Source organism: Hypanus sabinus, chromosome 15 (genome assembly GCF_030144855.1).
Source record: "Hypanus sabinus isolate sHypSab1 chromosome 15, sHypSab1.hap1, whole genome shotgun sequence".
Taxonomy (NCBI): Eukaryota; Metazoa; Chordata; class Chondrichthyes; order Myliobatiformes; family Dasyatidae; genus Hypanus; species Hypanus sabinus.
Genome location: NC_082720.1, coordinates 19,263,918 through 19,289,573, shown reverse-complemented (window position 1 = coordinate 19,289,573; position 25,656 = coordinate 19,263,918). Strand labels below are relative to the sequence as shown.

General features: G+C 36.5%; 1 protein-coding gene across 5 annotated transcripts in view; it reads left to right on the top strand.

Annotated features, from left to right (window-relative positions):
* Window positions 1-25,656, top strand: part of LOC132405343 (matrin-3-like) — a 41,783-nt gene that overhangs the window by 1,530 nt on the left and 14,597 nt on the right. For 4 of the 5 annotated variants that reach the window (XM_059990072.1, XM_059990074.1, XM_059990073.1 and 1 more), the window contains exons 2-13: window positions 5,243-6,306; window positions 12,079-12,140; window positions 12,972-13,010; window positions 13,359-13,453; window positions 13,827-13,864; window positions 14,424-14,558; window positions 14,808-14,939; window positions 15,236-15,376; window positions 15,651-15,782; window positions 19,345-19,397; window positions 20,148-20,547; window positions 21,685-21,732. In XM_059990072.1, coding sequence (XP_059846055.1) covers window positions 5,416-6,306; window positions 12,079-12,140; window positions 12,972-13,010; window positions 13,359-13,453; window positions 13,827-13,864; window positions 14,424-14,558; window positions 14,808-14,939; window positions 15,236-15,376; window positions 15,651-15,782; window positions 19,345-19,397; window positions 20,148-20,547; window positions 21,685-21,732 — 2,166 coding nt within the window. In that variant the 5' untranslated portion in view covers window positions 5,243-5,415. The remainder of the gene's footprint in view (window positions 1-5,242; window positions 6,307-12,078; window positions 12,141-12,971; window positions 13,011-13,358; window positions 13,454-13,826; window positions 13,865-14,423; window positions 14,559-14,807; window positions 14,940-15,235; window positions 15,377-15,650; window positions 15,783-19,344; window positions 19,398-20,147; window positions 20,548-21,684; window positions 21,733-25,656) is intronic. The other variant, XM_059990075.1, reaches the window with a different exon arrangement.

Sequence of the window (25,656 nt, the reverse complement as noted above, 5' to 3'; positions counted from 1 at the left end):
CCTTCGCTACATCTTTACACTACCTTTTAAGATTTGTACTTTCTGCCCTAATATCTCATGTGACTTTAATATCATTAGCAACTTGTAAGATGTCATTTGTGTACCTGTTTATTTTTTCTAGTAATAATTATCAAGGCCACTAATCCACTGATTTTACTGATTTGCTTTTTATTTGCCTTTTGTTCTGTAAGCCCCTAAACATTTTTGGGTCTTTTCTATTTCTTGTTTTTGACCTTTCAAATAATTATGCAGAAATGCACACCTTCACTTACTTGCATTTAAGTCATTTACTGCAAATTTTCACTCTGCACTCTATTGTTGTCTTTCATAAAATGTTTTTTTCCCTATTGTTCCCTATTAATTTAAATAATTGTTTCTAGTATATGGGTCAATGTTATATGATTTAACATTGAATTTCACTTTTGCATAGGGAAGTGAGGAAAGATTGGGTTAGTGAATATAAATGGATGGAATATGAGAAGCTGTAGGTGATATAGGGTGAAAAACAGTTAAGGAATTTATTTGACAAGCTGTACAAGACTAGGTTTGAGCGATGAAATTCAGAATTGAGGCAAAGTTAGTGTGAATGGAGTATTAAGGATGTATGTTCTGTGTATACCAATAGATGTGTTAGGTGATGAAAACATCAAAAGTAAGGAAGAGTCTGCACAGGAAGGAATGATTTTTTTTAAAAAAGAACCTTTTGAGTGACTAGGTTTGTTTCCTTGAAATAATGTCAAGGATGACTGTTGAACCATGCAAAAGTAATGTGTATGCATTGATGGCTTTAAACATTTTAAGTTCTTTTTGGGAATGTGGGCATTACTGACAAGACTAGCATTTTTTTCCCTCTTGATGGTGGGGGTGAGCCACCTTGAAAGGCTTAATTGTTCTAGTATGGCTTTCCTTAATGATCTGGTCTTTAATTGTTATAGTTGAAGATGAATCTAATAATTTCCATTTATGTACATTTAAAGATTCTTTGTTTCATAGCAATATTATCCAAAAAAATCAAGCTATTTAAAGCATTGTTAGGACATATGGTAAACTTTGTTGAAAGATGTAGATTTTACTGGTTACCTTAAACCAGAAGAGGTGGAGATTTGTTGAGAGAATACAGACTTGGTCTTTAGCAATTAAAATTGAAGCTACTGGTAATGGAGCATGTGTATTTATGGAGGAGCAACATGGTCTAACATGCCAACGTTGACTCTAAAAAGAGGTACAGTAATTGACCCCCACCCCATCGTGGAACTTAGTTTTCTGGGCACTAAATTGTCCAATCACTTTGGAAACCATTTATCCCTTAACTTTGAGCAGTGCTTTTAAGTTTCTTAAACTTCCGTTCCAACTTGTCATTCAAATAAACCATCCGAGATCAAGAGCTGGCATTTAAAAGCGATTAGATCAAATGCTAAAATTTTGAAATATAGTCACACTGATGAGTATGGCTTTAACTACCATCTGTGGAGAGAGAAATGGATATTTATGATTTGCTCAAGCTGGTCTGGTATTTGGCTAGAAGAGCCCGATTTAATCTTGTCTCTCTGCCTTAGATGTATGGTTGTTAACATGCCTGTCCAACAATTTTACCATTTTCATTTGATCAAATTTGGACAGGTTTTTTTGGGAGAACAGCTCTATTTTCTAGCTCTTTAAATATTCTTTTTGAGGTTTACCACAAGTCCATAACTCATTGAGACCCATTGATACTGTTAGAAATAGTTCACTGAAACCTTTATCTTTGACTTCATAATATAGTTTGTTAAATTAATTTATCTGTTTAATTCCTTATCTATTCAACTTGGTCTGCTTTAAATCTTTCACCCCTGGGAAAGTTTTGTTTCATTCAATGTTGTGTATTATATTTTTCTTTAAGTTGCCATTTAGTTTTTCTTCCAATGCAGCTTTTCACAATTCAACAAAATTTTGGAGAATTAGTTGTATCTGTGAATGCCTGTAAAGACATTTAGCACCTAAAACAAGTTTTCACTTCAGCTTTAGAATTGTTTTTTCTGTATCTAATCATCCCAGAGGAGGAATTTCTGATCTTGATGCCTTTCATGTCAGTCATACAGAAAGAATAGAAAGGAAGATTGGGCATGAATCCTAGTATTTTGTTTAACATGTTGTGAAAACGATGATTTTGTGAAGCCAATTGACTTGTGTTGCTTTGATAGTGGTACATTGGCCCATCTATCCCTTGTTTCATAATCTATAAGATGTGATAATCAAAAGTTGGAATTGAATAATAATGCCAGTTCTATCCTTCGATGTAGTGTATACTTACAGAATCTCAGTACCTCAATTAAAATTTTATGCTTGCGTTTAATTTTCAGAAAATGTTTTTAACCTTAGTTTGGAAAATCTAAAGCCAACATCCTGTTTGGCTTTTTTAAAAAAAGAAAAAAAGTGAGGTAATGTACATGGGTTCATTGTCCATTCAGAAATATGACAGTGGGGAAGAAGCTGTTCCAAAAACATTGAATGTGTCTTCAGGCTCTTGTGTTGCCTCCTTGATGGTAGCAATGAGAAGAGAGTATGTCCTGGCTGATGGGTGCCACCTTTTTGAGGCATCACCAATTGAAGATGTCCTTGAGGCTGGTGCTATACCAGTCAGTGATGTTCAGTTAGAATCCTCTCCATGGTACATCTGTAGAAGTTTACAAGACTTTGGTAACATACCAAGTCTCCTGAAACTCCTAATGAAATATAGTCACTGTTGTGCCTTCTTCATAACTGTCAAATCTGTTGGGCCCAGGATAGATCTTCAGAGATACTGACGCCTAGAAGCTTGAAACTACTCACATTTTCCACTGCTGATCCCTCGATGAGGACTGGTGTGTTCCCTCAACTTCCCTTTCCTGAAGCCAACAGTCAGTTCCTTAGTCTTACATTGAGTACAAGGTTGTTGCTTTAACACCACTCAGCTAACTGATCGATTTGACTCCTGTATGCCGCCTCAGCACCATCTGAAATTCTACCAATAGTTGTGTCATCAGCAAATTTATAGATGGTGTTTGAACTGTCTAGCCGTACAGTCCTGGGTGTAGAGGGAGTAGAGTAGTGAGCTAGGCACGTGTCCTTGAGTTGTGCCAGTGTTGATTATCAACAAGGAGGAGCTGTTATTTCTGATCTGCACTGGCTACATTATTGTTTCCTGGAAAGTGCTTCAGGAATTCTCTGCTATATATTGACAAAGAAAAACTTCTCACTTTCTTGATGTAGGAAATTGTCAATTTGATATAGAGAACTGAGCCAAATTATTTTTGCACTAATTTTAGCAACCTTCAAAGGAGGTGAAATCTTTGAACGTACAATTGTTACATGCTGCTTTGATTGCTAACTGTTAATTAAAATTAACATTGGACTTTGCAAAAGTCAGATTATTAAAATTTGAATAATAGACCTTTGCCAAATTTAGTGATAGTATTTCTTTTAAAATTAGACTCATCTTTGCAACGTAAGTGTGTAATCTAGGCCAATACTTCAGTGTGATGCGAAAGGACTTCCACAGAGAAGTTAAGCCTACTTTGACTGCTGGTTGGTTCAAGTGGATGTTAAGGGTACTTTGCGTCTATTTGTCACAAAACAACAAATTTCACAAGCTATGTCAGTGATAATTCTAATTCTGAACATGTCAGTTGGTAATAGGTTTGAATTAAATGCTGCTTATTCTTTGTTTAACAGTAATGTTGGTTAGCATTTAAGTGATTGCCATTGCTGTTGTCACTTTGGAACCTTTCTCTGGCACTCTTGCAAGGCCCGATTTTTGCAAGTGCACATTCTATAAATGAAAGTAGTTTACATTTAGGCTGTTTATTGGTTCAGTCAGCATTTACAGTCTTTCATTCATGCACATACAAAATGTATTTTGTATGTCTGTATGCAAATATTTTGATAAAATTGGACAGTTCAATAGATTGTAAAAACCTATGCTGAAGAAAAGTTTTTAATTGCTAGGTGTTCTAGGGTGATTAGGAAATAAATAACTCTTGTGTTGAATGTGGCTTTTTTTTGTCATTTATGGGATCAACTTATAGGAATAGTGTTAATGTTACAAATCCAGGGAACACTGGAAGAATTCAGCAGGTAAGACAGCATATGGAGAGGAATAAATATTCTTCCCCATTCCTTTTCAGTCTTGATGAATGGTCTCGGCCTGAAATGTTAGCTCTTTATTCTTTTCAGATCCAGTCAGATCTTTTCATGTTTCAGCAAGTGTGGAGAAAGCTATAGACTGGTTGATTCTCATTGCCTTGCCAGCTACCAATTTTTTGAGTACATATCTTGAGTACTAAATGCATGGATCAGCAAGGTAGGATATGTTGTTTGATCTTGAAAATCATTGTTTTAAGAATCTTTTCAGAGATTACATTTTCATTTCAGACAGCTATTATTGGTGATGTTTATAATTACATTTCCATGTTGACAAGAAATTTATGGAGGTAAATTATTACAAAGACAAATATGCATCGGCAGTATTTCAGTAGTCCAACAAAAGGTTCTTGAGTTGGATGCACAGCAGTTATTTTTCAGCAATTGCAGCTGTTTCTTGCTGGCTTGTTGCTATTTTAAAACTTGTTGGCTTTATTCCTTTAAAGTATTCCTTGAATTCTGTGCACGTTTTGGTTACCCGTTGATTCAGTTTGTTGGCTGCTGGCAGCATGTTCAAGAGGTGTCCTTGCCAGATGAGGCATTAAATCATTTAAAAGCCCTTAAGTAAAAATGATTTGCTTTATCAAAGTGTGAAATGAGTGCTGTAACACACTGCCTCTTTCTTTTTCAGTGGCTTACACAACACATCCACTCCATGTGTTACTTCCCTTTCTGTGGATAGTTAGATATCTTAAAAATTCGCAATGTGTTCTGAAATGTTACAATGATTTTATTGGCATTCTTCCATATGGCTGAGATTTCCTATAGGCGGGTTGGAAAAATCCTATTTACTTGAAAAGGTTTGGTGGCAGGTTACTATTCTGTTCGTACTTGCCATGCTTTCCTCCAGACGTGCGTTTTGAGATTCTTATCGTTTCTCATTAATCGGTTGTATAGAATACAAAGAAATTTCCCACTGCATTGGGTTTTGCATGCAACTGTGAAATGTTGCATTCCATCTTGTTATTTACACTGTCTTTCTACAGACCAGTTTTGGACTTCTGGCTTTGAAGACGGATCCAGGCATATTGTCCTTTAAAGGCCTTGAGATCCTTGATCTAACATTTTTGTTTTAACTTTTCAGCCTGGCAAAAGTTCTCTGAGGAATCTGTGACATTGTCGCATCAACCATCTGTTAGACGAAGTTAGATAGTGAAACAACTTTCTACAGAGCCAGCAAAGGCTATCTACTAACCATTGAAGAATTGTTTTATGGTGCTCTTACCTGTTTTGAATTAGACTCTCTCTTGTGCCAGAATGTCATTCGATGGGGTTCAACAAGATCATAGTCGTGGCATGAAGAAAGACAGTCATAATATTGGATTCTTTCAGTCTGCAAACGCCCATGCCAATCTTGGGAGAATGAACCAAGGTGCACGAATGGGTGGCTATCTGAATTTTGGACGTGGTCAGGCAGTGGGCCTACAAGCTATGGAACAAATGCATCAGAATATAATATCTTCAGGTATTGGTCCTTCTCGATCCAGCAGTGGTTTGACTTCCTTGTTTGATATGAGCAGCCGTAATCAGCCCTCACTTGCCGCTCAGAAACGGATTGATGCGGACAAGGCCAGTAATATTTTAGCAACCTTTGGCCTTTCATCCAGAGACTTGGATGAACTGAGCCGCTATCCTGAAGACAAACTTACCCCCGAATCCTTGCCAGACATTCTTTTGCAACTTAAAAGAAAAAGAAATGATGTTGGAGCATCTTTGAATTACAACAGAGGTGACATTTCTCCTCGGGAAGATCGTTCCTTCAGAGCCTCCCGTAGTGAGTGGGAGGAAGAAAGGCGCTTTCGGAATAATTTTGAAGGTCGTGATCCTGATGCTGATCCTGTGGTCAATTATGACCATGGTTCTTCTCGAGAGCTGAATTTTAGATATTATGACAGGAAGGACTATGAGCCTGAACGATTACGAGGTGATGACTTCCGTAGGGATGATTTGCATTTGTCTGACCCAATGTATAAATATGATTCTGATTATGGAAAAATGGGGCTGCCTTCTCGTGGCCAAGAAAGGTCCCTTTTTGAAAGAAAACGAGGATCTCCTTCACTGAGCAACGTAAACGATTACCATGGCTTCTTGCCAGGAATGTTCCCTCACTTGTGTTCGCTGTGTGATGTAAATGTTCATTCTGTAAAGGTGAGTGACCTTTAATTTAAAAATTGCTTTATAATGTATAAGCAACAGTTCTTATTGGACATGGAAACCTCACTTGAGTCTTAATTTGTTCCAGATGTTCTTTGGAACATCTTAGCAACATGAAATTTCTACAAAATATCTTTTCATTGAGAAGTAGTTATGAAACTGCAGATCAAATTCATGAGCAGATTGCCAGTGAAAATTACAACATACTTGGTCAAATCAAAGGGGTGTGCAGTACTTGTATCCCATTGCGTTATCAGTGATAACATTTGTTTTGAAGCTACTGGGTGTTGGGTCTCAATTTATTTTTTGTTTCTGTTCTTAAGCATGTGCAAATGGTGCACCTTATTACATGCAAAATGGCTGTTCCAGAGACCATGTTCAAGTGGGTGTGTTGCCTACCCCAATAGAAGGCAGGTTTCTTTCAACATACTGGGCAATTTTTCAGAAAGCAAACCAAAACTCCTGATGTAATACATTCTTGTTCCCTTGTTAAGAGAGAAATTTGGAGTATTTTTCTGGTAAATATCAAAAAAGGACCAAATCCTTGAAATCTGAAATAAGAGCATAAAATGTAGGAAATGCTCTATAGGTTAAGAAGCATGAAGAGAAATGGAAGTAACATTTCATGTTGATCAACTTGTCTCAGCCCATGATTTTTTTCACAATTTTCAATTAACACTAGCATCATGTAGTCCAATGCCCTGTTTCTGAGTTACATTAAGAGGTTATTTCTAAGATCTGTGAAGGTTAAATGTGACAGGAGTCAACTTTGGTTCTGATAGTAGCTTCTGTTGCTTTAATAAAAGCTTAATGAAGATTTATATTCATGAGAAATGTAAATGAGTAATACGGTACTGTGCACACATTTGATTTTTTTTGTATTCTTTATATTCCTTTAGAAACAATGGGATTTTTGGTTTATTGTCTATTGTTGTGGAGTGTCCAAATGTTTGGTCTAAGAAAAAAATCTACAGAATTTAATAGATGTGCACAGCTATGATTTGTAAGATATTCAATGCACTTTTCCCTCTAAGAGAGATGTCAAAATGCTCAAGTGCTGCTTCACTTAGTGACTGAAGTAACTTTATGTGGTCATATAGTCGTACAAAGATTTGTGACTAGTGTGTATAGTGTCATAAGTGTCTAATAGATCATGATAATTTAGACCTTGAACTCAGTCATAAGAAGCATCTCATTAAGTGACTTTCATGTGATATTAATGTCATTTATGCCAATGCTTTTCCTTTTATTGCCCAGAGGTACTTATTGCATCAAGGTTTTTCAGCACAGTGACCTCTCTTTGAACAGACCAGAGGGTTTGTTGAGAAGTTGAGTTGTCATTGTATTGACGTATTATGATTGTATTATATTCTTTCCTATTCGATTGGATTGGATAATGTTGGACAATGCACTGCCAGTAGTAAGTTCAAAGTAATGCCAAGATTAATGATGGGTGCTTTCTTTTAGTAAAACTTTACTTTTGTACTGAACTTGAGAGGATGCTGGTACTATGCTCAGAGGACTCTGGAAAACTGCTTGCTTAACAGAAAACTCTTGCCCATCCTCCTGATTACTTAACAAAAAGCACCCCCACCCTCGCTCACCCACAATCAGTAGAATGATACCTGCAGGCTCTGGAGCCTGGTAGCGGCACTCTGAAAGCCCAGTCATTTAGATTTTGTTACTCAATATATGGTTTAGGGAGGCTTATTTGAATCCTGGCTCTTTTAAATCAAGCAGTCTCCTTTCCATTCTTGAAATTACACTTTTTACTCATTGTAGTGTAGAAAAAATGGTGGAAGAGTACCTGTGTGCAGTAATTCTGAACATGAAAATGACTTTGTAATAGGTTGTCACTTCCCTTTCTAAGGAGAGTTGTAGATTTGTAGATTTTAGTCCTGTGTCATGTGCTTGGAGCTCCTTAACACTATTTACAAATGCAAAGGATAAGCTTCAATTGGTGTGGTGTGCACTGGCATGATGTCCCTTAATGAGATGATGTGATAGGCAAAATAAATTTAACCAATGGTTACGACATGGATATTTACTCATACGTGGAGGGAAACTTAATTTGAAGAAGGAAGTGTGCTGCGTTTGGGGTGAGTATTCAATTTGATAAACTGACCTTATTAAAGCAATTAAAATAGACAACTTGCTTCATGTTGTTTGCAAATAAATGCCCATTCAATCTTAAAATGTATTACTTTCAGGAAATGATGCACGGTCTGGTTTCATGTTGTATTACTGTGGTATAGAAATGGTAACAAGATAAATTATCATTGGCTATATCAATTCTTGATCTTCACATAATATATACTGTGTATGTAACAAATTGGCAGTGATCTTAAAGTATTAGGATTTAATTGGAAATCTGGAAGTTCCCCAGGATGTTTTTAAAAGTAATTGTTTTGAAGAAGTATTCAAGTTCAATTGGGTGTTAGAAAAAATTGCACAAGAGAATTGGGGGGGGGGGGAGGGGAAACATTGTAATTGATTGGGAAGTACCCCTGGTAGAAATGCTTCAAAAATGGGTAATGATTACTGCTGTTGTATAGAATACCTTTTAAACCATTGATACTAAGCCCATGTCAACTAAATTATGTGCTTTTTCAATGTGGGTGCACAAAGAAATACTTCAACTTTTGTTTAGCAAAATAAGCTATTTAAAATTTTATGCTCACCCTTTCTATACAGATCAATTATGGTGCCAAAAGCAGTATATCTTACAGTAGCTTTTGAGATTCTCATTTTTATTTTGTTGATAAACACTTAAAGAAAACTTACTAAATTTTAGGTTTGTAATTTCAGCTTGTTTTATAAATTATTACATTTCATTAAACGTATTTTTCTGGTGCACTGGCCACTGGTGTCAGGTAGGTTTTACGGTGGTTTTAGGTAAGAAGCATGATGCGAAGCTTTAGAATATGTGTGGTGTTGTATTTGATTATCTGCGTAGTTAAGAATGGCTTTAGGTTGCAAAACTACGTTAACTTAACACTTTGGATGGAAAGAAAAATCAAATCTTAATATTTTTGTTTCCTTTTTATCACAAAGATAATGTAGTGAATGACTTTATCTCAAAACATTGGAGCTGGGGTGCTGCAGTGGGAAGTAATTTCAGTATAGAATCTACTGACAATCAGTATTGGGGACAAACTCCAAAAGAGTTGATCTTTTTGACCTGAAATGTTTGAACTTAATTTATGAAAACTTGGTCAACCTATTATTACCTATAAAAGGTGTGGGGGTGGTTGCAGAAATTAGTGTATTTGATGGTAGACCTTGGGGGAGAGCATGCAGAACATACTTATTTCCTCTGTGTCACCAATGTGAGCATTATATAGTTTATTCCCACATTACCATGGTTTGTATGCATCATGAGATTGCTATGCCTACAGGAATACAAATTACCTTCATTATACAGGTATTGTAAGTAAATACAGGTGTTTTCCCTGCAGACCTTTAGTGCTTTTCAATAAATTACCCAATTGTGTATGTTCATATTCTGGCCTGCTCTTTTTAGCACTTCATTCTATTAGTGTCCAAATATTTGTCAGTGGCTTTTGAAATCCCTCATTATTTTCTGCATTTCGTTCTGTTAACTTACCTGACAAATTATATGAAGTGACCTCTGAGCTAGATAATTCTATACAAAAATGACAAATAATTAAAATAATCATGGGATATTTAGGAAACTAAACCAGTTGATTGAGCGAAGTTCCTGCAAATTTTTCTTGAACTGTTGTCAGAGCAATGTTTGTGCATGTTTGATCAAAAAAAAGTTTGATCTTGAAGACTCAAAATTTTCCTTTGGGTTTAGAGAACATGAATTCCTTCTCCTACTTGGAGAACAGAATGGTTTTAATGATTATGCCTGTGCAAAAAAAGAACTTGCTGAGGTTTGCAGCATAAGTTTTATGGGCATGAGATTTCTGATTTGAATGAGTTAAATTTGTGAAACCCACATAGAACTACTATAAAATTTTCTGATTTGTTTATTATCACCTGACATGTTTCCAAGGCATGTGTCATTGCATTTGTCCTCTTAAATTGTTCTTTATTCCTATTCAGATTAACATTATTTTTAATTTACTCATTGGGTTCCACTCATCATAGCTTCCCTAAAGTTCTATTACATTTTAGTAGCCTAGTTACTGCTGCAGTTATAATATCAAACACTTCTATCAGTTTTGGTTTTACTCCAGACTTATCTGGGCATACTTTAATATAGCTGGCAATTCCTTAATTATGTTTAATTAAGTTTGTGGGCTTGGAGGATGTCAATGTTTTCCAGCAATGTGTTGTTTAGAAGATTTTTGAAAAGACATTATTTTTGATCCTGTAGTTGCTTAATAGTTTGCCAATTCCCTCCTAAGCAAATCTGATTTCTGATTGGATACAGCTGGCCATGGATTGTACAATCTATTGGACATTTTTGTATTCTACTATTTGACTGTAGGTGCATTAAGATTGAGCCCAATAATGCTCTCATTCAACTTTGGCATCTAACAGGTCAGCTGGCAATTATGAACACAGTTATAGTGGGTTAATCACATAAAGATCAGTTAGAGTTTATAAAGTATAGATTTTATTGATTTACAGAATAGTGTTAAGGAGCTCCAAGCACACGGCACAGGACTAAACTCTATACTTTATAAACTCTTTATGTGGTTAACCCACTATAACTGTTCATAATTGCCACAACTTATACTTTATTGATCCCAAAGGAAGTTACAGTGTCACAGCATTACAAGTACACAGATATATACATATTACAAGAAAAGTAGAAAGAATAAAAAAAAGTTACATCAAACAGGAAGGGCTGTCATTCCCCACCCCCCACTGGCTATTATAGAACCTAATGGCTGAGGGTGAGTGACCCTCGTATAGCACTCTTTGGAGCAGCCCAGTTATCTTAGTGCTAAAAGTGCTCCTCTGTTCAGCCATGGTGGCATACAGAGGGTGAGAAACATCTTCCAGAATTGCCAGGATTTTCTATAGGGTCCTTTGTTCTATCACATCCTCCAGTGTGTCCAGTTTGACTCCTATAACAGAGTCAGCCTTTCTAATCGGTTTATTGAGCTTGCTGGCATCCCCTGTATTGATGCCATTGCCCCAGCACTTTTAGTCACAGGGCTTGCTAATTGAATAAGGTATAAGGTATAATCACTGAATATTTAAGTTCCCCATCTTTTGTTTCCTCAATTTGTTTTTGTGGAGCATTCATCTCTTGACACAGTCAACTTAAAATTGCTTTGCTATTTAGGGAATGGTGTATATTTAAATTCATCATTACATTTTCATGGTCTCAGTTATGTAGAATAAGAACATGGAAATAAGTGTGAGGAAAATAGATGAACAGTGTTGCAGAAATTATTGTTTAAGATTTATCCTTTGCCCCAGTGATTTTTGTTGTTGTTGTAATTCAAGATATTTACTTATATACAAATGAACTTTATGCCCAGAGCAGAGAAATGTAACCAACAATAAATTTTCAAACCCTTAATCATACACAGTGTATATTATAAGCTAACGCTTCAGGTTTTGATCCTGACACTTAAATTTTGTATAAGATTTTCATCCAGTATTGTTGAGAATGAACCTTTTAGTATATATCTAATTTCTGCTGTATTGGATCGACCTAATTTGTTCCTTAAAATACAGATTCTGACAAGGTTTTCATATGTTTGTGCTGAAATATAGTCATATGATTTTGTTAAATACAACTTGTTTTGTTTTTTCCCTCTTCCCATCCCCATATTCCAGGAGTGGAACCAGCATAAGAATGAACCAGCACACAAAAGACGTTGCTTGCTGCTCTTGGAGATGTATGCAGTTTTTATAAATTTATTATAGATAGATTTGTGACATGGATTCTTTAAGTTAACATCATCATGTGAGAAGTGTAGTGTGGTACCAAGTCCGACACTTGTGTTGTTGGCTAAACAATCATAATCGTCATTTAAAACATGGCATTTATGAAGAGAATGGAAATACTGCTCTTGGATGGATATAATTTGGTTGGAAGGGATTAGATCATAGGAGGATAAAGAGTGCAGAAATATATTAGCAGTGAACATTTCCACAAAGTACCCAGCAGTCAACAGATGAAAGAAAATATTATTAAAAAAAATCATTTCCTGTTTTTCAGTGAACCTTGCCTACTCAGCATCCTTGATAGTTTAGAATATTCTGTGGAGATTCCTTTGGGTGAAAATGAGAATATGGTTGTAGTCATTGGTCGCTATCCTGGGTTTCATTATCATCCAGCCCACTTAGTCTATTTATTTTGTTCTCTTCCAAAAATATTGCTCCTCATTCTTGTGTCAGTTGTATTAAGTATTTATAAAAATGAAGGGAGTATTAAGTATTTATACTTAATATCAAATACTTAAGATTTACTCAAGTAGATAATTCTAAAGCAAGTTACCCACCTCCTCCCTGCCCTTTTCCCTTAAATATTCTCTGTATACATGCTTTTTGAGCACATAATCCCTGAAAATAACCAAGATAACTTATGGCAGTGTTATTGATGAGCCAAATTGCAGTTTGGAATTTTAGCTCTCTTCATTTGCACTTACTTTTATTGAGCAACAATTGCTTGAATTCAGGGACTGCTTTTTGGAAGTATATAATGAGAATTTTTGTCTTATTTCTAGTTACCCTCAATGGGTTCCAGAAGATGTACCATCTACAAGGTATGTCTAAATTGCTTCAGTGATATTTAGGTAAGGAGTGCTAAGTTTGAGTGGTGCTTATTTTGAATATACCGTAGGTTGTAGTAAAACTGCATACAGTTGGATCTGTTTCACCAAACTAGTGGTTGGGTGCAGCCTAATCTTTATAAAAGTGTCTTTTAGGCTCCCAGGTTTGCTGCTTCAGAGATTGCCACATGCTCAGCTGCTGATTGTGCACATGCACAAACGGATAGATCCTTTATTTGATTTATATTGCTTATCACATAAGAAGTGATGAGTTATGGCTAGTAATTAGTATATTGATTGTACATGAATACTCAGCTTGCTTTCCCTTTGGGTCAAATGTAGGAACAATCCTGCTCGACAGTCCAATCTTGCTCCAGATGCTGCGTCTGCAATCCTCGCAGTCATCAGACAGTTGGATGCACGGGACCCTCACGGAGGTCAGAATACGATTATCCTGTGTGCCTTTCTGTTTGCAAATCACAGTGATTGTTTTTCTTGTGTTCATCTTGTTATTAACTTTTCTGATATCATTTGCTAATTTAGAACACTTAATTGTCTTTAAGTAAAAAGTAATTTTGACATGGAGTTGCCTATCTTTTATCCTTCAATTTATCGTATGCAGTAAATTAAAACGACACAGACATCTGGGATCTTTTATACATAGTTTCTTCATAAAATGAATTGGCCATTTTTTTTCTGTATTTGTAGTTCTGTTGTATTTTCACTTGATCTGCATGCAGCAGACAAGTGTAGTAAAATATGATAGAATGTCACTTGCTGGGAGCTCATGATGTGTTTTTGTTTTCTCAGGCAACAGAAAAGGTCAAATCCAGAACAAGCGAAACATGGTTTGTTTTCATCTCATTACATTATGAAAAAAATTACACTGTTTATATTTTCAATTTGGTTCTTTCATCTGGGTTTGAAAAAAATATTCCATTTTAGGTTGAGCTAAAGTGGAATAAATTTGATAGTTACTGCTTTCTGGTAATAGTTTACTCTTCTGAAAAGTATTCTGGTGAATTAATATGTAAGTAGGTTCCATAATTTTTTTGTGCTCGAATTATTACTACTTTCTATTTTCTGTTGAGAAACAAACTATTTGGTCCATTTGATCCTTGTTGCTCCTTACAAGCTATTTTCATCCTTCCTCCTGTTTTATTTAACACACCTTTTAGATTGTTTTTGTCTTTCATCTTTTCCTTAAGTGCCACCTGTTAGCTGCTTCAGATTTGACTGGGGTTGTGAGTTCATTACTCTTGAATTCTAAATAAATTTATAACAATAATATTCATTACACTTGTGATCCACATAAGAGTTAAGTACACGAAATGATAATGCCATTTACTTTTCAATGAAATATTTGGTTGTTGAAACATGCCATTAAATTATCTTTCCTTTCAAAAGGCAGTGGATGAACCTGGCAGAGTACTTCATATGACAGAATTGCCCAAAGGAAAATGCAAAGTGAAAGACATTCTCAAACTTGCTCAACCATTTGGACCTATTGCAAAGTACTTGCTTTTAAATACAAAGAGTGAGGTGAGTAAAGGGAATTTGGCGATATCAAATTAGGCCATATGCAATTTGGCGATAATAATCTGACTTTTGTTAAACAGTTTCTAAAAGTAAATTTGTATGTGAAGCTTTGAGTATATAATTAAATTTGACTTTCTGAGAATGAAGTAGTTTTTAAAAACAATTCCTACCACCAATGAGATCCATAGCTTGACATTTGTAATGGTCACAAACATTAATTGAATTTTTTTTTGTTTAAACTCAAAACATTAGGGGTTTGTACAAATGGCCACAAGTGGACAAGCTCAAGCAGCAGTCGCCTATTACAGTATGAATCCAGCAATTCTTTATGGCAAGAAGGTTCGAGTGGATATATCTCTCAAATACAAAGAGATAGATTTGAAGGTAATTGAAATGGACTATCGGTGAATGTTTCAGTTATTGTTTTCTGCATTTGAGTCTTTTTTTAAAAAGTGTTAAGTCTTGCTGTTGGTGTTTCTTTTGCTGCTGCTTCTGACTACCAGTTGTAACATTTATGTCTGCATTTGGGACTAAGCATTTTGGCAGAAGTGTTAGAATCCATCAGAGTAATATATTTGGGGAGAAAGTTCTACCCTGCATGACTTCATTAGAAAAATGATTTTAAAATTGAAAATTTGGCATTTAAGCAGCTCTTTCTTTAAAATTGCTCTTCTTTCCAGAAACAAAAACAAGAAAGTGGTGGCAGGGTGGCGCTTCTCCAGAACCTTCCTCCCTCTGGGTATTCGGATGCTGATGTTGTGAAAATGGGCACCAGCTTTGGGAAAGTACTTAATTACATTGTGATGAGACTGAGGAACCAGGTATCATTAAAAGTATTTTTGGTGTTTAAAGAAGGCAAGGGTTGCAATTAATTATTTGGTGTACCGGCTGTGAGAATTTACTGTAATGTTTATAATGTCCATGTCCAAAATGTTAAATGACCAAAGGAGGAGCAAGGGAAAAAGAACATCAGTAGTTGAACCGTTGGGACCATGGATATACAATTATCCTAACATATTGTGGATTGTAATATCAATGTTATGGTCAATTTTGCATCAACTTTCTCCTTAACTATATAAATGTTGTAACCAATAGGCCTTTCTGGAAATGGAGTCAAGAAAATGTATGCTAGAAATGGTGAAACACTACAAGAAAAAACCTCTAATATTTCGAGGTAGAAAGGTAACTGTGGATGCATCTCAGAAGTACAGAACTCTTGTACTGAAGGTAAGGAATATCCTAATTGTATTTCTCTATGACAACTGGAAATATTAAAAAAGTAATTGTCCATAAAATTCTCTAGCTTCCTATGATTATATGGTGGTATGTCCTTTTTTTTTTAAGTGATCATTCTCTAAATATTTTGTATTTTGACTTTTTCAAAAGCAAAGTACTACAGATGGAATTGGTTGTGATAGGTACCTTATCAATATTTAAAGGATACCTGGACAGGTACATGGATAGGAAAGGTTTAGATTTCTTTTCATTCACTATGAATCTATGACTGAAGAAAAAAAAATTGTCATAATATTCTGTTAATCTGGTATCATCTTGGCAGACTGAGTTAATAATGAAGGCTGGTAATATAAGAACTAGAAAATGTTAAAGAACACTTGAAGATGCAGTGAAAGGAAACGAGTCTGTTAGCCTGTAGTTTTCATCACAGAATTAAAAGTGTTCTGATTTATTTCCCAATATACTTAGGTAAATGCATAGTTTGCTGCTGCTTTCTAATTCTGACATTGAGCTTTTAAAATATTGCATGATATTTAATTTCATTTGGGTCAAACGTGTAAGGAAGTTTCCTTATTGTCAACTACAGTATACTTTTATGATGAATCATTGTTCTGCCATGTTGATCAACACTTGTAAGATGGACTTAAAGTACCAAAGACACAGAATGTGCAGTGCATATTGCCAGGAATGATTTGCAAATGCTACTATTTAACTGACCTGGCCAGTATCTATATTGACGCTGAACAAACTAACAGGTGGACCCTCTCCATTTCAGTTACAAGGCACTACTTTTGTATTAACTTGCATTTATTAAGAACAAATATAGTCTTTCAAAACTAGGCATTCAGAAGTGAATTCAACCACAATTTATATGGTCTGGCAAAGCGTTCACTTATGGGAAGCCAGAGTTCAATAAGGAATGCAGAGCAAGAGCAGCACCAGGCAGATCTAAAATTAAATGCCATTTCACTGCATAATCAAAGATTCAATAGTACAGTTACAGCATTGTCATCTACCTGATAATGTGGAAAATTAGCAGGCTTGCTTGGCCACAAAGATCATCATCACTTGAAGAAATAAGTTATAGAGTTGAGGTGGCAGGTAACTCCTTGAGTTGAGGAATCATTGTTACTTGTGGTTGTTGGCATTCAGCTGGTTAAGCATTGATTTCCTTGTGAATTTAATTCCATCCCAAGACATAACTACAGGTGTATCTCGGGTGTTTGATTCTCAAAATATGCAATCCAAAGTTTCATCGAAAGTCAAGAATGAGGCATGAAACTTGTTGCTTGTAGCCAATTTATTAAATTTTTTTTTGGCTCCTGTAACAAGAAGTAGTGTTCAGGTAACAAAAGTCCAGACTACAAAGTAGTTGTGATCGTCTCATACCGGAGCAGAGATAACAGCAAATTGCAGTGATAAATATTAACCTATAAAAGCATGACAACTGCTATTGAAAACTAAGAAAAATACAGAAGCAACTGTACTGTAATTACTGGAAATTTACTGAACAATTACATGTATATTAGTGATTATTTAAAGATACAAGCAAAAATGGGAAAGTTTAAAGAAACTACAAGAAAAATAACTATCCAACATGTGGCATGTTCTGGACTGAATTTCCTTCAGCAGCTTCGTTGATTATGATTCTGAAACCAAAAATATGGCAGCTAGTGATTGCGTATTATACAATTTCAATTAAGGTTCTTCCAGAATATGACGTAGTTCATCCCTTGTTGTTCGCTTGCTGACATTGTTTAGGCAGTGGTGATCTCAGACTTATATGCCTTCAAGAGCAGGGCAGAAGCTAGTAGTCATGTAACTGGTAGCATTTTGATGACCCAAAGCACAAATGTAATGGCGTACCTTACACTTGCTTAAGTGATACCCTACCCTATTCCACAATGGCCTACTCATAGAGCATTTCCCAAACCTTTACCATCAGGAAGAACTACAGCTACGAAAGCTTGGGAGCACCTGACTTGGAATTAAAAGAATAACACAAAATGCTGGAGGAACTCAGCAGGTTAGGCAGCATCTCTGGAAAGGAAAAAAGAGTTGACATTTCAGGACAGCATTTTGTGTATGTTTGTATTTTCAGCATCGGCAAAATTACTTGTGTTTGTGTCTTGGAAATATATTGCTGGTCCTTCATTTTCATGGATCTGTATTTTGGAACTGCAAACCAAACAGTGACAAATATCATTACCAGAAGGGTTTCAGTGGTTCTAGTAAATGACTTGTGACCATATTCTCAAAGGCATTTAGGGATAGGCAATAAATGTTACCTTTGCAAACAATATCTTATTGTGAAAATTGAAAGAAAAATACCTGCTAGTTTCTACCATTCAAGGTAATTACAGTAGTTATTCTCCCTTAAGGCTTTACATTGTCAATTAAGCAGTTGAATTAGCAAATGAACTTCAGTCGTTTTACTGGAAGTCTTCATTTCTAAACTTATCAGTGAGGTAGTTGACAGAATAAAACATTGGTCTTTATATTAACTATATAGGCCACTTCTGAGATGAGTCTTGATGTTCAGACCATGTAAGATGATGTGCTTTTTCCACTACCAAGTCAATTGGACATTGATTTATCATAACTGACGTGTATGTTGCATTAATTAAAAAAGAGATGATTTGGCTGGTTACAAAGCAGTCACTCAATCTCTATTCTGCTTCTACAGCGTGTAGGAGGCAGCCTTAAATACCAAATGCAGTTGCTTTGCTGATCTTTAAGAGGCACAAGTGTATCACTGTCATGTGTAACGTTTGTTTGGATTACTGGATGGTGGGAGGGGAAAAGAAGTTTTTTAAAAAAGTACCGCAGTTTCCTCTCCTGAGGCATTGGAATATCAGAGGCAAGGGGATGGGGGGTTTTTAAAGATAAAGTATCAATCGACCATTTCCATTCTGAATTTGGCAAAGGGAACAATGTTTGCTGGTGAGAACACCTTTTGCAGGTAATAACCTCTGGGTATAAAAGATCTTTCTGCTGAGTACTTTGAATCCTTTTTCCAAGGAAAATAGATCTTTTTATTTGCTATTAAAGTGTTCAAAGTTCTTTGCCCTTGTTTTCACTGGCTGCTTTGTCATCAATGAAAATGGAAATGTACACATGATAATCCTTGTTGCAATTCTAAACAATGTTCCTTTAGAAGGTGTTTTTTCTTTCTAAGGATGCAGCATAGATTTTACCTTCGTTTGTAAAGGTTAAATTATCCTAAGAGATTCCACAAGTTAGCATTCAATTTCCTGGAATTGAGATATTTAATGAGTCATTTGAAGTTTTCAAATATTTATCTGCTATATTGCTATTTCTACTAGTTGGGCATAGAATAAAATATGAAGTCTTTTTAGTAAAACAATAAAATAATTAGAGAAAAAGCAGTAAGTGGGCTCAAGGGGTAAATGGTCTTAGTCCTTTATAGTCAGCTATATAACTTTGTATGTATGTATGGAACATGAGACTCTTTAAACAGCCATGATCCTTTGAACCAAGGAGTTTTCTATAGCATTCCTGATATTGTAGTAATTTTTACTGTTTCTTTCAGAAACCAAGCATTAAGGTTCAAGAAGTGTTGAAGGACCAGGATAAAGCAGATAGGTAAATAGGCTCAAAGTTAATGCGTATTATTATAATGTAATTGACAGTCACTTAGGCCCTTTTCTTTGGGTTATTTTGAAAGATAGAAAGGAATGTGCCTATTTCCATAAATGGTCAAGGGCTTGGAGACAATTAATGAAAAGTCACATTCTTTATGCATTGTATCTTCTGATTTATTCATTCTTGGAATATGCACACAGCTGGCAATACCAGCATGGTCTGTCTATCATAGCCCCTCAACTGATGATGTTGTTATGACAGGAAATGCAATGGTTTTAAGTTGCAGAGAAGCTCTGAGAAGGATGTGTTGGACACAGGCAATGGGGGCAGGCCAGGTTTGCCATGGAAATAGAATCCAAGAACTCAGCCAGGCAAGCAATGTCTGTAGCATGGGTAACGAGAGAGAAACTAGTTGAAGTTTCGGATCAAAGACCCTTTATTAGAACAGAGAAATAAAGCAATACAGTAATTCAGTCTGAAGTAGCAGGACTTGAGGGAGGGCAATGGATGGAATCTGGAGAAGAGAGGTCCATAAGAGGGAAGGCAAGTCAGATGGAGCATATGAATTTAACTTCCTCTCCCTTATCAACTTCAAAAACATTTTGGACCAAATTTTGTTTCCCATATGCTGAAAAAACTTCAACTAATGTGAGTTTGGGGCCAGTTTATTTTAGCCCATAGACTGTCTGCCATCGATTTGATTTACCAGAGCTAAATCTTATTATTTTATATTATTTGCTTCGCTCCCAGAAGAAGACGACGTTCCCGCAGTCCTTTTAAGAAGAAAGTACCAAGCAAATCTAAGAGCTCTCCAAAAGATGATGGAGATAAAGGAGAGCAGGCAACCTCAGAGGGTTCACCTTCAAAAGCAATCAAGAAGGATAACTCTGAGGGAGATAGTGAACTGGAAATTAAATCTGAAGAAAAAAAGGAAGATTCACAAGAAGCAATTACAGTTGTTGAAAGCGATGTGGAACTTGATGAAGGAGGTGTGGTTGAGGGGCTCTGCATTAGCGAATCAGATAATGAAGCTGATCAAGATTTACTGAAGGAAACGGTACATGAGATGGAAGGATCTGACTTGGTGGAATCAGATTCGAAAACAGACATGGCAACAAGCGTGCAAAATGCATCAGGACCAGCTGAAACGGTAAAAGTTTAGACATGTTTCTTTGACTAAGAGGGCGCGTGTGGAATATAATATATTTAAATTTTCAGAAAGCTTCCTTTCAGGTTGGACAGAAGAGGATGGTCAAAAAGCACAGTGTTTGTGGTGATGTACTAAGGTGGGTTGAGAATTCATAATCAGCCATAAAGCATCAATAAGAGTAAATGGATCATTCTCTTAGGCTCTGATCAGTGGGATATAGCCAGGATTAATGCAAGGGCCCAGCATTTCATGATCTGCATGAATAACTTGGCTGAGGTGACCAAATGTCACATTTGCATGTTTGCTGACAGTATAAAACAAGGTGGGGTTGTATATAGAGGAGAAGTTTTACAGGGTAAGACAACTGGAATGACTGGGCAACACATTGTGGGGAAAGATGTGAGACTATTCATTTTGCTGCACTGTGTGCAGTGTTTTTAATGGAGAAAGAGATTGGTGATATTAATGTTCAGAGGAGGCTGAGATGTCCCTGGGCTTAAGTTATTGAATGCCGGTATGAAGTTGTAGTAAATGATTAGAAAAAAAAAGCATGTGGTGTGTTGTCCATTGGAATACAGGATGTCTTCCAAGTCATACACAAAGCCTAGATAAGACTACCTCAATTTTGGTCAGTTTACCTTAGGAAAAAAATGAAAAATATACTGTAGTTTTATTTGAAGTTTTCTGGACCAAATCTAGGAATGACTAGTTTTCTGCACGAGAAGAGATTGGGTGGACTTGGGGCCCTTAGTCTTTCAGAGGTTCTTGAGTGAAAGGAATTTTTGTTGAAACTTACATTTATAGAACTTGATAAACAAATTGCAGGAAGAATTTTCCCCCTAATTGCGCCCAGAAACATTACATTCTCAGAGTAGGAGGTAGGCCAGTTGGGATTGAAGTGAACCATAACTTTTCCTTTTGGTGAGTGATTAGTCTTTGGAGTGGTATATTCAGGAGGCTGTAGCAAGCAGCAAATTTATGCGAAATCAAGATTGGTGAATATTAAAAGTGATAGAGTTATGGAAACGTTCAAGAAAATGGAACAGAGATAGATCAGCCATAGTTACGATGAATGGTAGAGCCTGCCTCCTATTTTTTGTATTTGTTATTCCTCATGTGTTTTCTGTTTTGAATCAGGTGCCATCTGTACAAAGGAGCAAAACAAATCAACAAGCATCATCCCAGGTATTTGGCTTCCTGCTTGAGTTATTTGACTGTATATTTTAAGTTTTAAATATGTGGAAGTTACTTTTTTTTTATCAACAACTTGTTAACACCTGTCAGCCTTTGACTTTTGCTTTCTGTGAAGTATCTTGATATATTTTTCTGATTTAACAAAGAGCTGACTGCTGCTGATAGATTTGCTTTTCAGATTGTAGGGAGACGTAGACCAAATTTTGACTTAAAATGTGAAGGTTAAAGTAAAGATATCATTAAGATAAACAACGTCTTCAGAAGAAATCCATGTTACGGATGTTCACTCTCAAATACTAGCAGTAGCATTTTAAGGCACAATCCTAAGTCATTACTCCTGCTTCTGTCATTTCCTCTCATACACTTTCTTCATGCTTTCATAGATCTTCAACTTGTGCCCTAGCTAAACATAAGACTATAGGTATTAAAAAAAAATTATCTTAATTAGATGTTGGATATGTGTCATGGGTGTAGATTTGAGTTTCTTCTCCTTTACTTGATATTTTGTCAATATGTCAGACACAGAAATACAATTTTGGCATCTTAGTAATTTGAAGTGCTTTATAATATGCTTTACAATTTTTATCATAACAGATACTGTTTACAAATTATTTCAGAGAAGGCATTTGTGTCACTGTACTAATACCAGCTTTTGTAATACCATTTTTCCTTCACCACCTCCCTCCCACGCCCTGTGTTTTGTTTTCCCCACAATTACACACTGTTCAAGGCATTGTTTCTTGAAGTGGCCATGTACCCTATCCACAGACCAGAAAATTTATTATTGGGTTGTGTGGGTGAGCCATTTTGTTAAAGTGGATGGCATATATTTAAAGATGTGAATACCATTGCAGTGATGTAGCTCTTCTCAAGTACTGGTCCCTGAGTTGAAACTGTTCAAATTGAGACTGACCAGAGGTTTAAATAGGTTTAGCAAACTTTACTTTTGTATTGCATTCAGTTAATATCAAGGACCCCACAAGCTTTTGTTTAGCTACCTTCAGAGACTTGTGGATCTGATTCTTGATTTTTTTTTTCCCTTAACATACTTGAAAAGGGTCATTTATTCTGATCAAAATGTTACTTGCGATCATCTTCCCTTCCAAGTAAATCTTGGAATCCTCCAGTGCTCCATCGTCATCCCGTGTCTAAGATGGATTAAAAAATTGTTCCTAGCGTTTCTTCAATTTCCTTTGTACTTACCTCAAAACCAAATTGTTAACAGTATTCCCAAACTTGAGTACCTAATTTTATTCTAGCTGTCAATTATTTTTTTTAACAACTGATGAAAAATGTGTTACGTTTTCACAATCAAACAATATTTATGCTATAATGAAAGTATGTTGCTTTCATATTTGAATAAAAGTTTCGTGCTGATATCCCTCAAGAGCTTAGCCCTTATCTCTTTTCCCCTTGTATCTCTGCAATCTCATGTGTATACCTAATTTCCTTTACTCCACCATTTTCAGTTATGTGATTCATGTTCAAAAAGAGTAGTGGCAAACTGATTTCAGCTAAAATAAGTTTTTTTTCCCCTTTGGTTGAGGGTACTGTAAGGTGATAATAGTGGAATTGAGCTCAGCCAAAAGTGAGGCTAAAAGCTACTGGGAAGTACAGAGCCATGATTTGACAGGTGAATCAATTTGGACCTGTTTACCTAGAAGCCTCAGTTTTGTGTGTTTGAACCTTAAAACTTTGTGACTGGAGCCTTTAACACTGAAAGCCACATCAACATGTGATCATCTATTTGATGTTAGTGGGATTCCAGGCATGGAGGGTGTGGGGATTCTGGGAAGGAGGAAAGCCATCAAAGTATTGAGGCAACATCAAAAGAAAGCAACTAAAACGTGTGCTGGGGAAACTTAGCAGGTCAGGCAGCATCTGTGGAAACGAATAAATGGTTGACATTTCGGACCTAGACCCTCTTTCACAATTGGAAAGGAAGGGGAAGATGCCGGAATAAAAAAGGTGGGGGAGGGGAAGGAGGATAGCTAGAAGGTGATTGGTGAGAAAGATAAAGGGCTGGAGAAGAAAGAATCTGATAGAGGAAAATAGATAAAGAGAGAATGAAGAAGGAGGGGCACCAGGGGGAGGAGATAGGGAGGTGAGAAGAGGCAAGAGGCTGGAGTGGGGAATAGAAGGGGGGGGGGGGATTTTATACTGTAAGGAGAAATCAATATTCATGCCATCAGGTTGGAGGCTTCCCAGATGTAATTTGAGGTATTGGTCTTCCACCTTGAGAGTGGCACAAGATGAGGCCATGGGCTGACATGTTGGAATGGGAACCAGAATTAAAATGGTTGGCTATGAGGAAATTCTGTTTTTGGCAGATGGAATATAGGTACTTGACAAAGTGGTCCCCCAATTTATGACGTGTCTCACCAATGCAGAGGTAAAGTGTTGCCTCAAGTAGTAGGAGTGTTTAGGGCCGTGAATGGAGGTGAGGGAGGAGGTAAATGGAGGTATAGTCAGCCCTCCTTATCCGCGAATTCAGCCAATCACGAAAACTGAGAAGTGTTATTCCAGCGCTTGTTGATTGAGCATGTACAGACTTTTTTTTGTCATTATTCCCTAAACAATACAGTATAACAACTATTTTATATAGTATTTACACTGTATTAGGTATTATAAATAGTCTAGAGATGATTTAAAGTATACGGGAGGATGTACGTGGATTACTGTGGATTGGGATTGAAAAAAATCAGGAGTTCTTTTACTAAGTAAGTCGGAACAGGTACATCCAGTATTATTTAGCATCAGTTAGTCAAACGTATGGCTTAGTATATAGTATATATTTTACCTTTCTGTGCATATAACACGCTTAAGAACGTATATTTCAGCACCAGGCTTGGGAATGGAAGTTCCTGACTTCAATCCAATGACAGACCACTCCCGAGTGCACTCTCCACCATGCTGGTTGATGTGGAGGATCAAAACCCCAAAACCCAATAATTAAACCACTGCGTTCCTTAGTAATAATTGCAGCTTTCATTGGGGCAGGTCCTTTCTCACTTTATCCTTTAAAATTGTTCCAATTGTTGATGGACTGTAGCCTAGTGCTTTTCCAGTGACCAATGGCGTTTCAACTCTTTCTAATCACTTTATTATTTCCACTTTATTTTCAATCATGATCATGATTATTTTTGTGAACAGGAGCACTGCAGATTCAGAGCTCTACCACCGGGTCCTAAGATCCACCGCATTAAGACAGGTTGAATAAGGGACTTGAGCATCCGCATTTTTTGGTATCTGCAAGGGGTCCCGGAACCAATCCCTTGTGGATAAGGAGGGCTGACTGTATCGCACTTTGGCTATTTGCAGGGTTAAGTAGTGGAAGAACCACTAATAAACATTTGTAGTGAGGCAAGTTGGATGCTTGTTAGGATGAGAGTCCATGGCCCACTTGGTAGCTGTTATTTGGTCATTTCAACTGGATATGATTTATCTCCAACGGTTTGATATGCATGGTTAGTGTCAGACATGTGGACTTTACTCAATTACATAGGGATTGTTGCTGCTTCCTCAGGTTCAACTATACATTGCTGTGTGGCAGGGAGGCTTAGCAGGGGTGCATCAATATTGATTTTGCTAATTTTCATTAACTCCTTCCTCTGTATTCCTTGTTCCCATCCTTCTGCTTTCTCATGTTCTGGTGACCCTTTCACATCTTGCATTGCCTCATGTCTTGCTTATCAACTCCCTCTGGTTCCCCACCTCCTTCCCTTAATTTTATGGTTTACTGTCCTCTCCCATCAGATCCTTGTTCAGCCCTTTACCTCTTCCACCCGTCAACTCCTAGCTACTCATATCATTGTCTTCCACTAATCACCTCCCTCCCTGCCTTTTTATTATGGCTTCAGCCACTTTCCAGTCCCTATGAAGGGTCTTGCCCAAACTGGTGACTTTTCCCTTCCC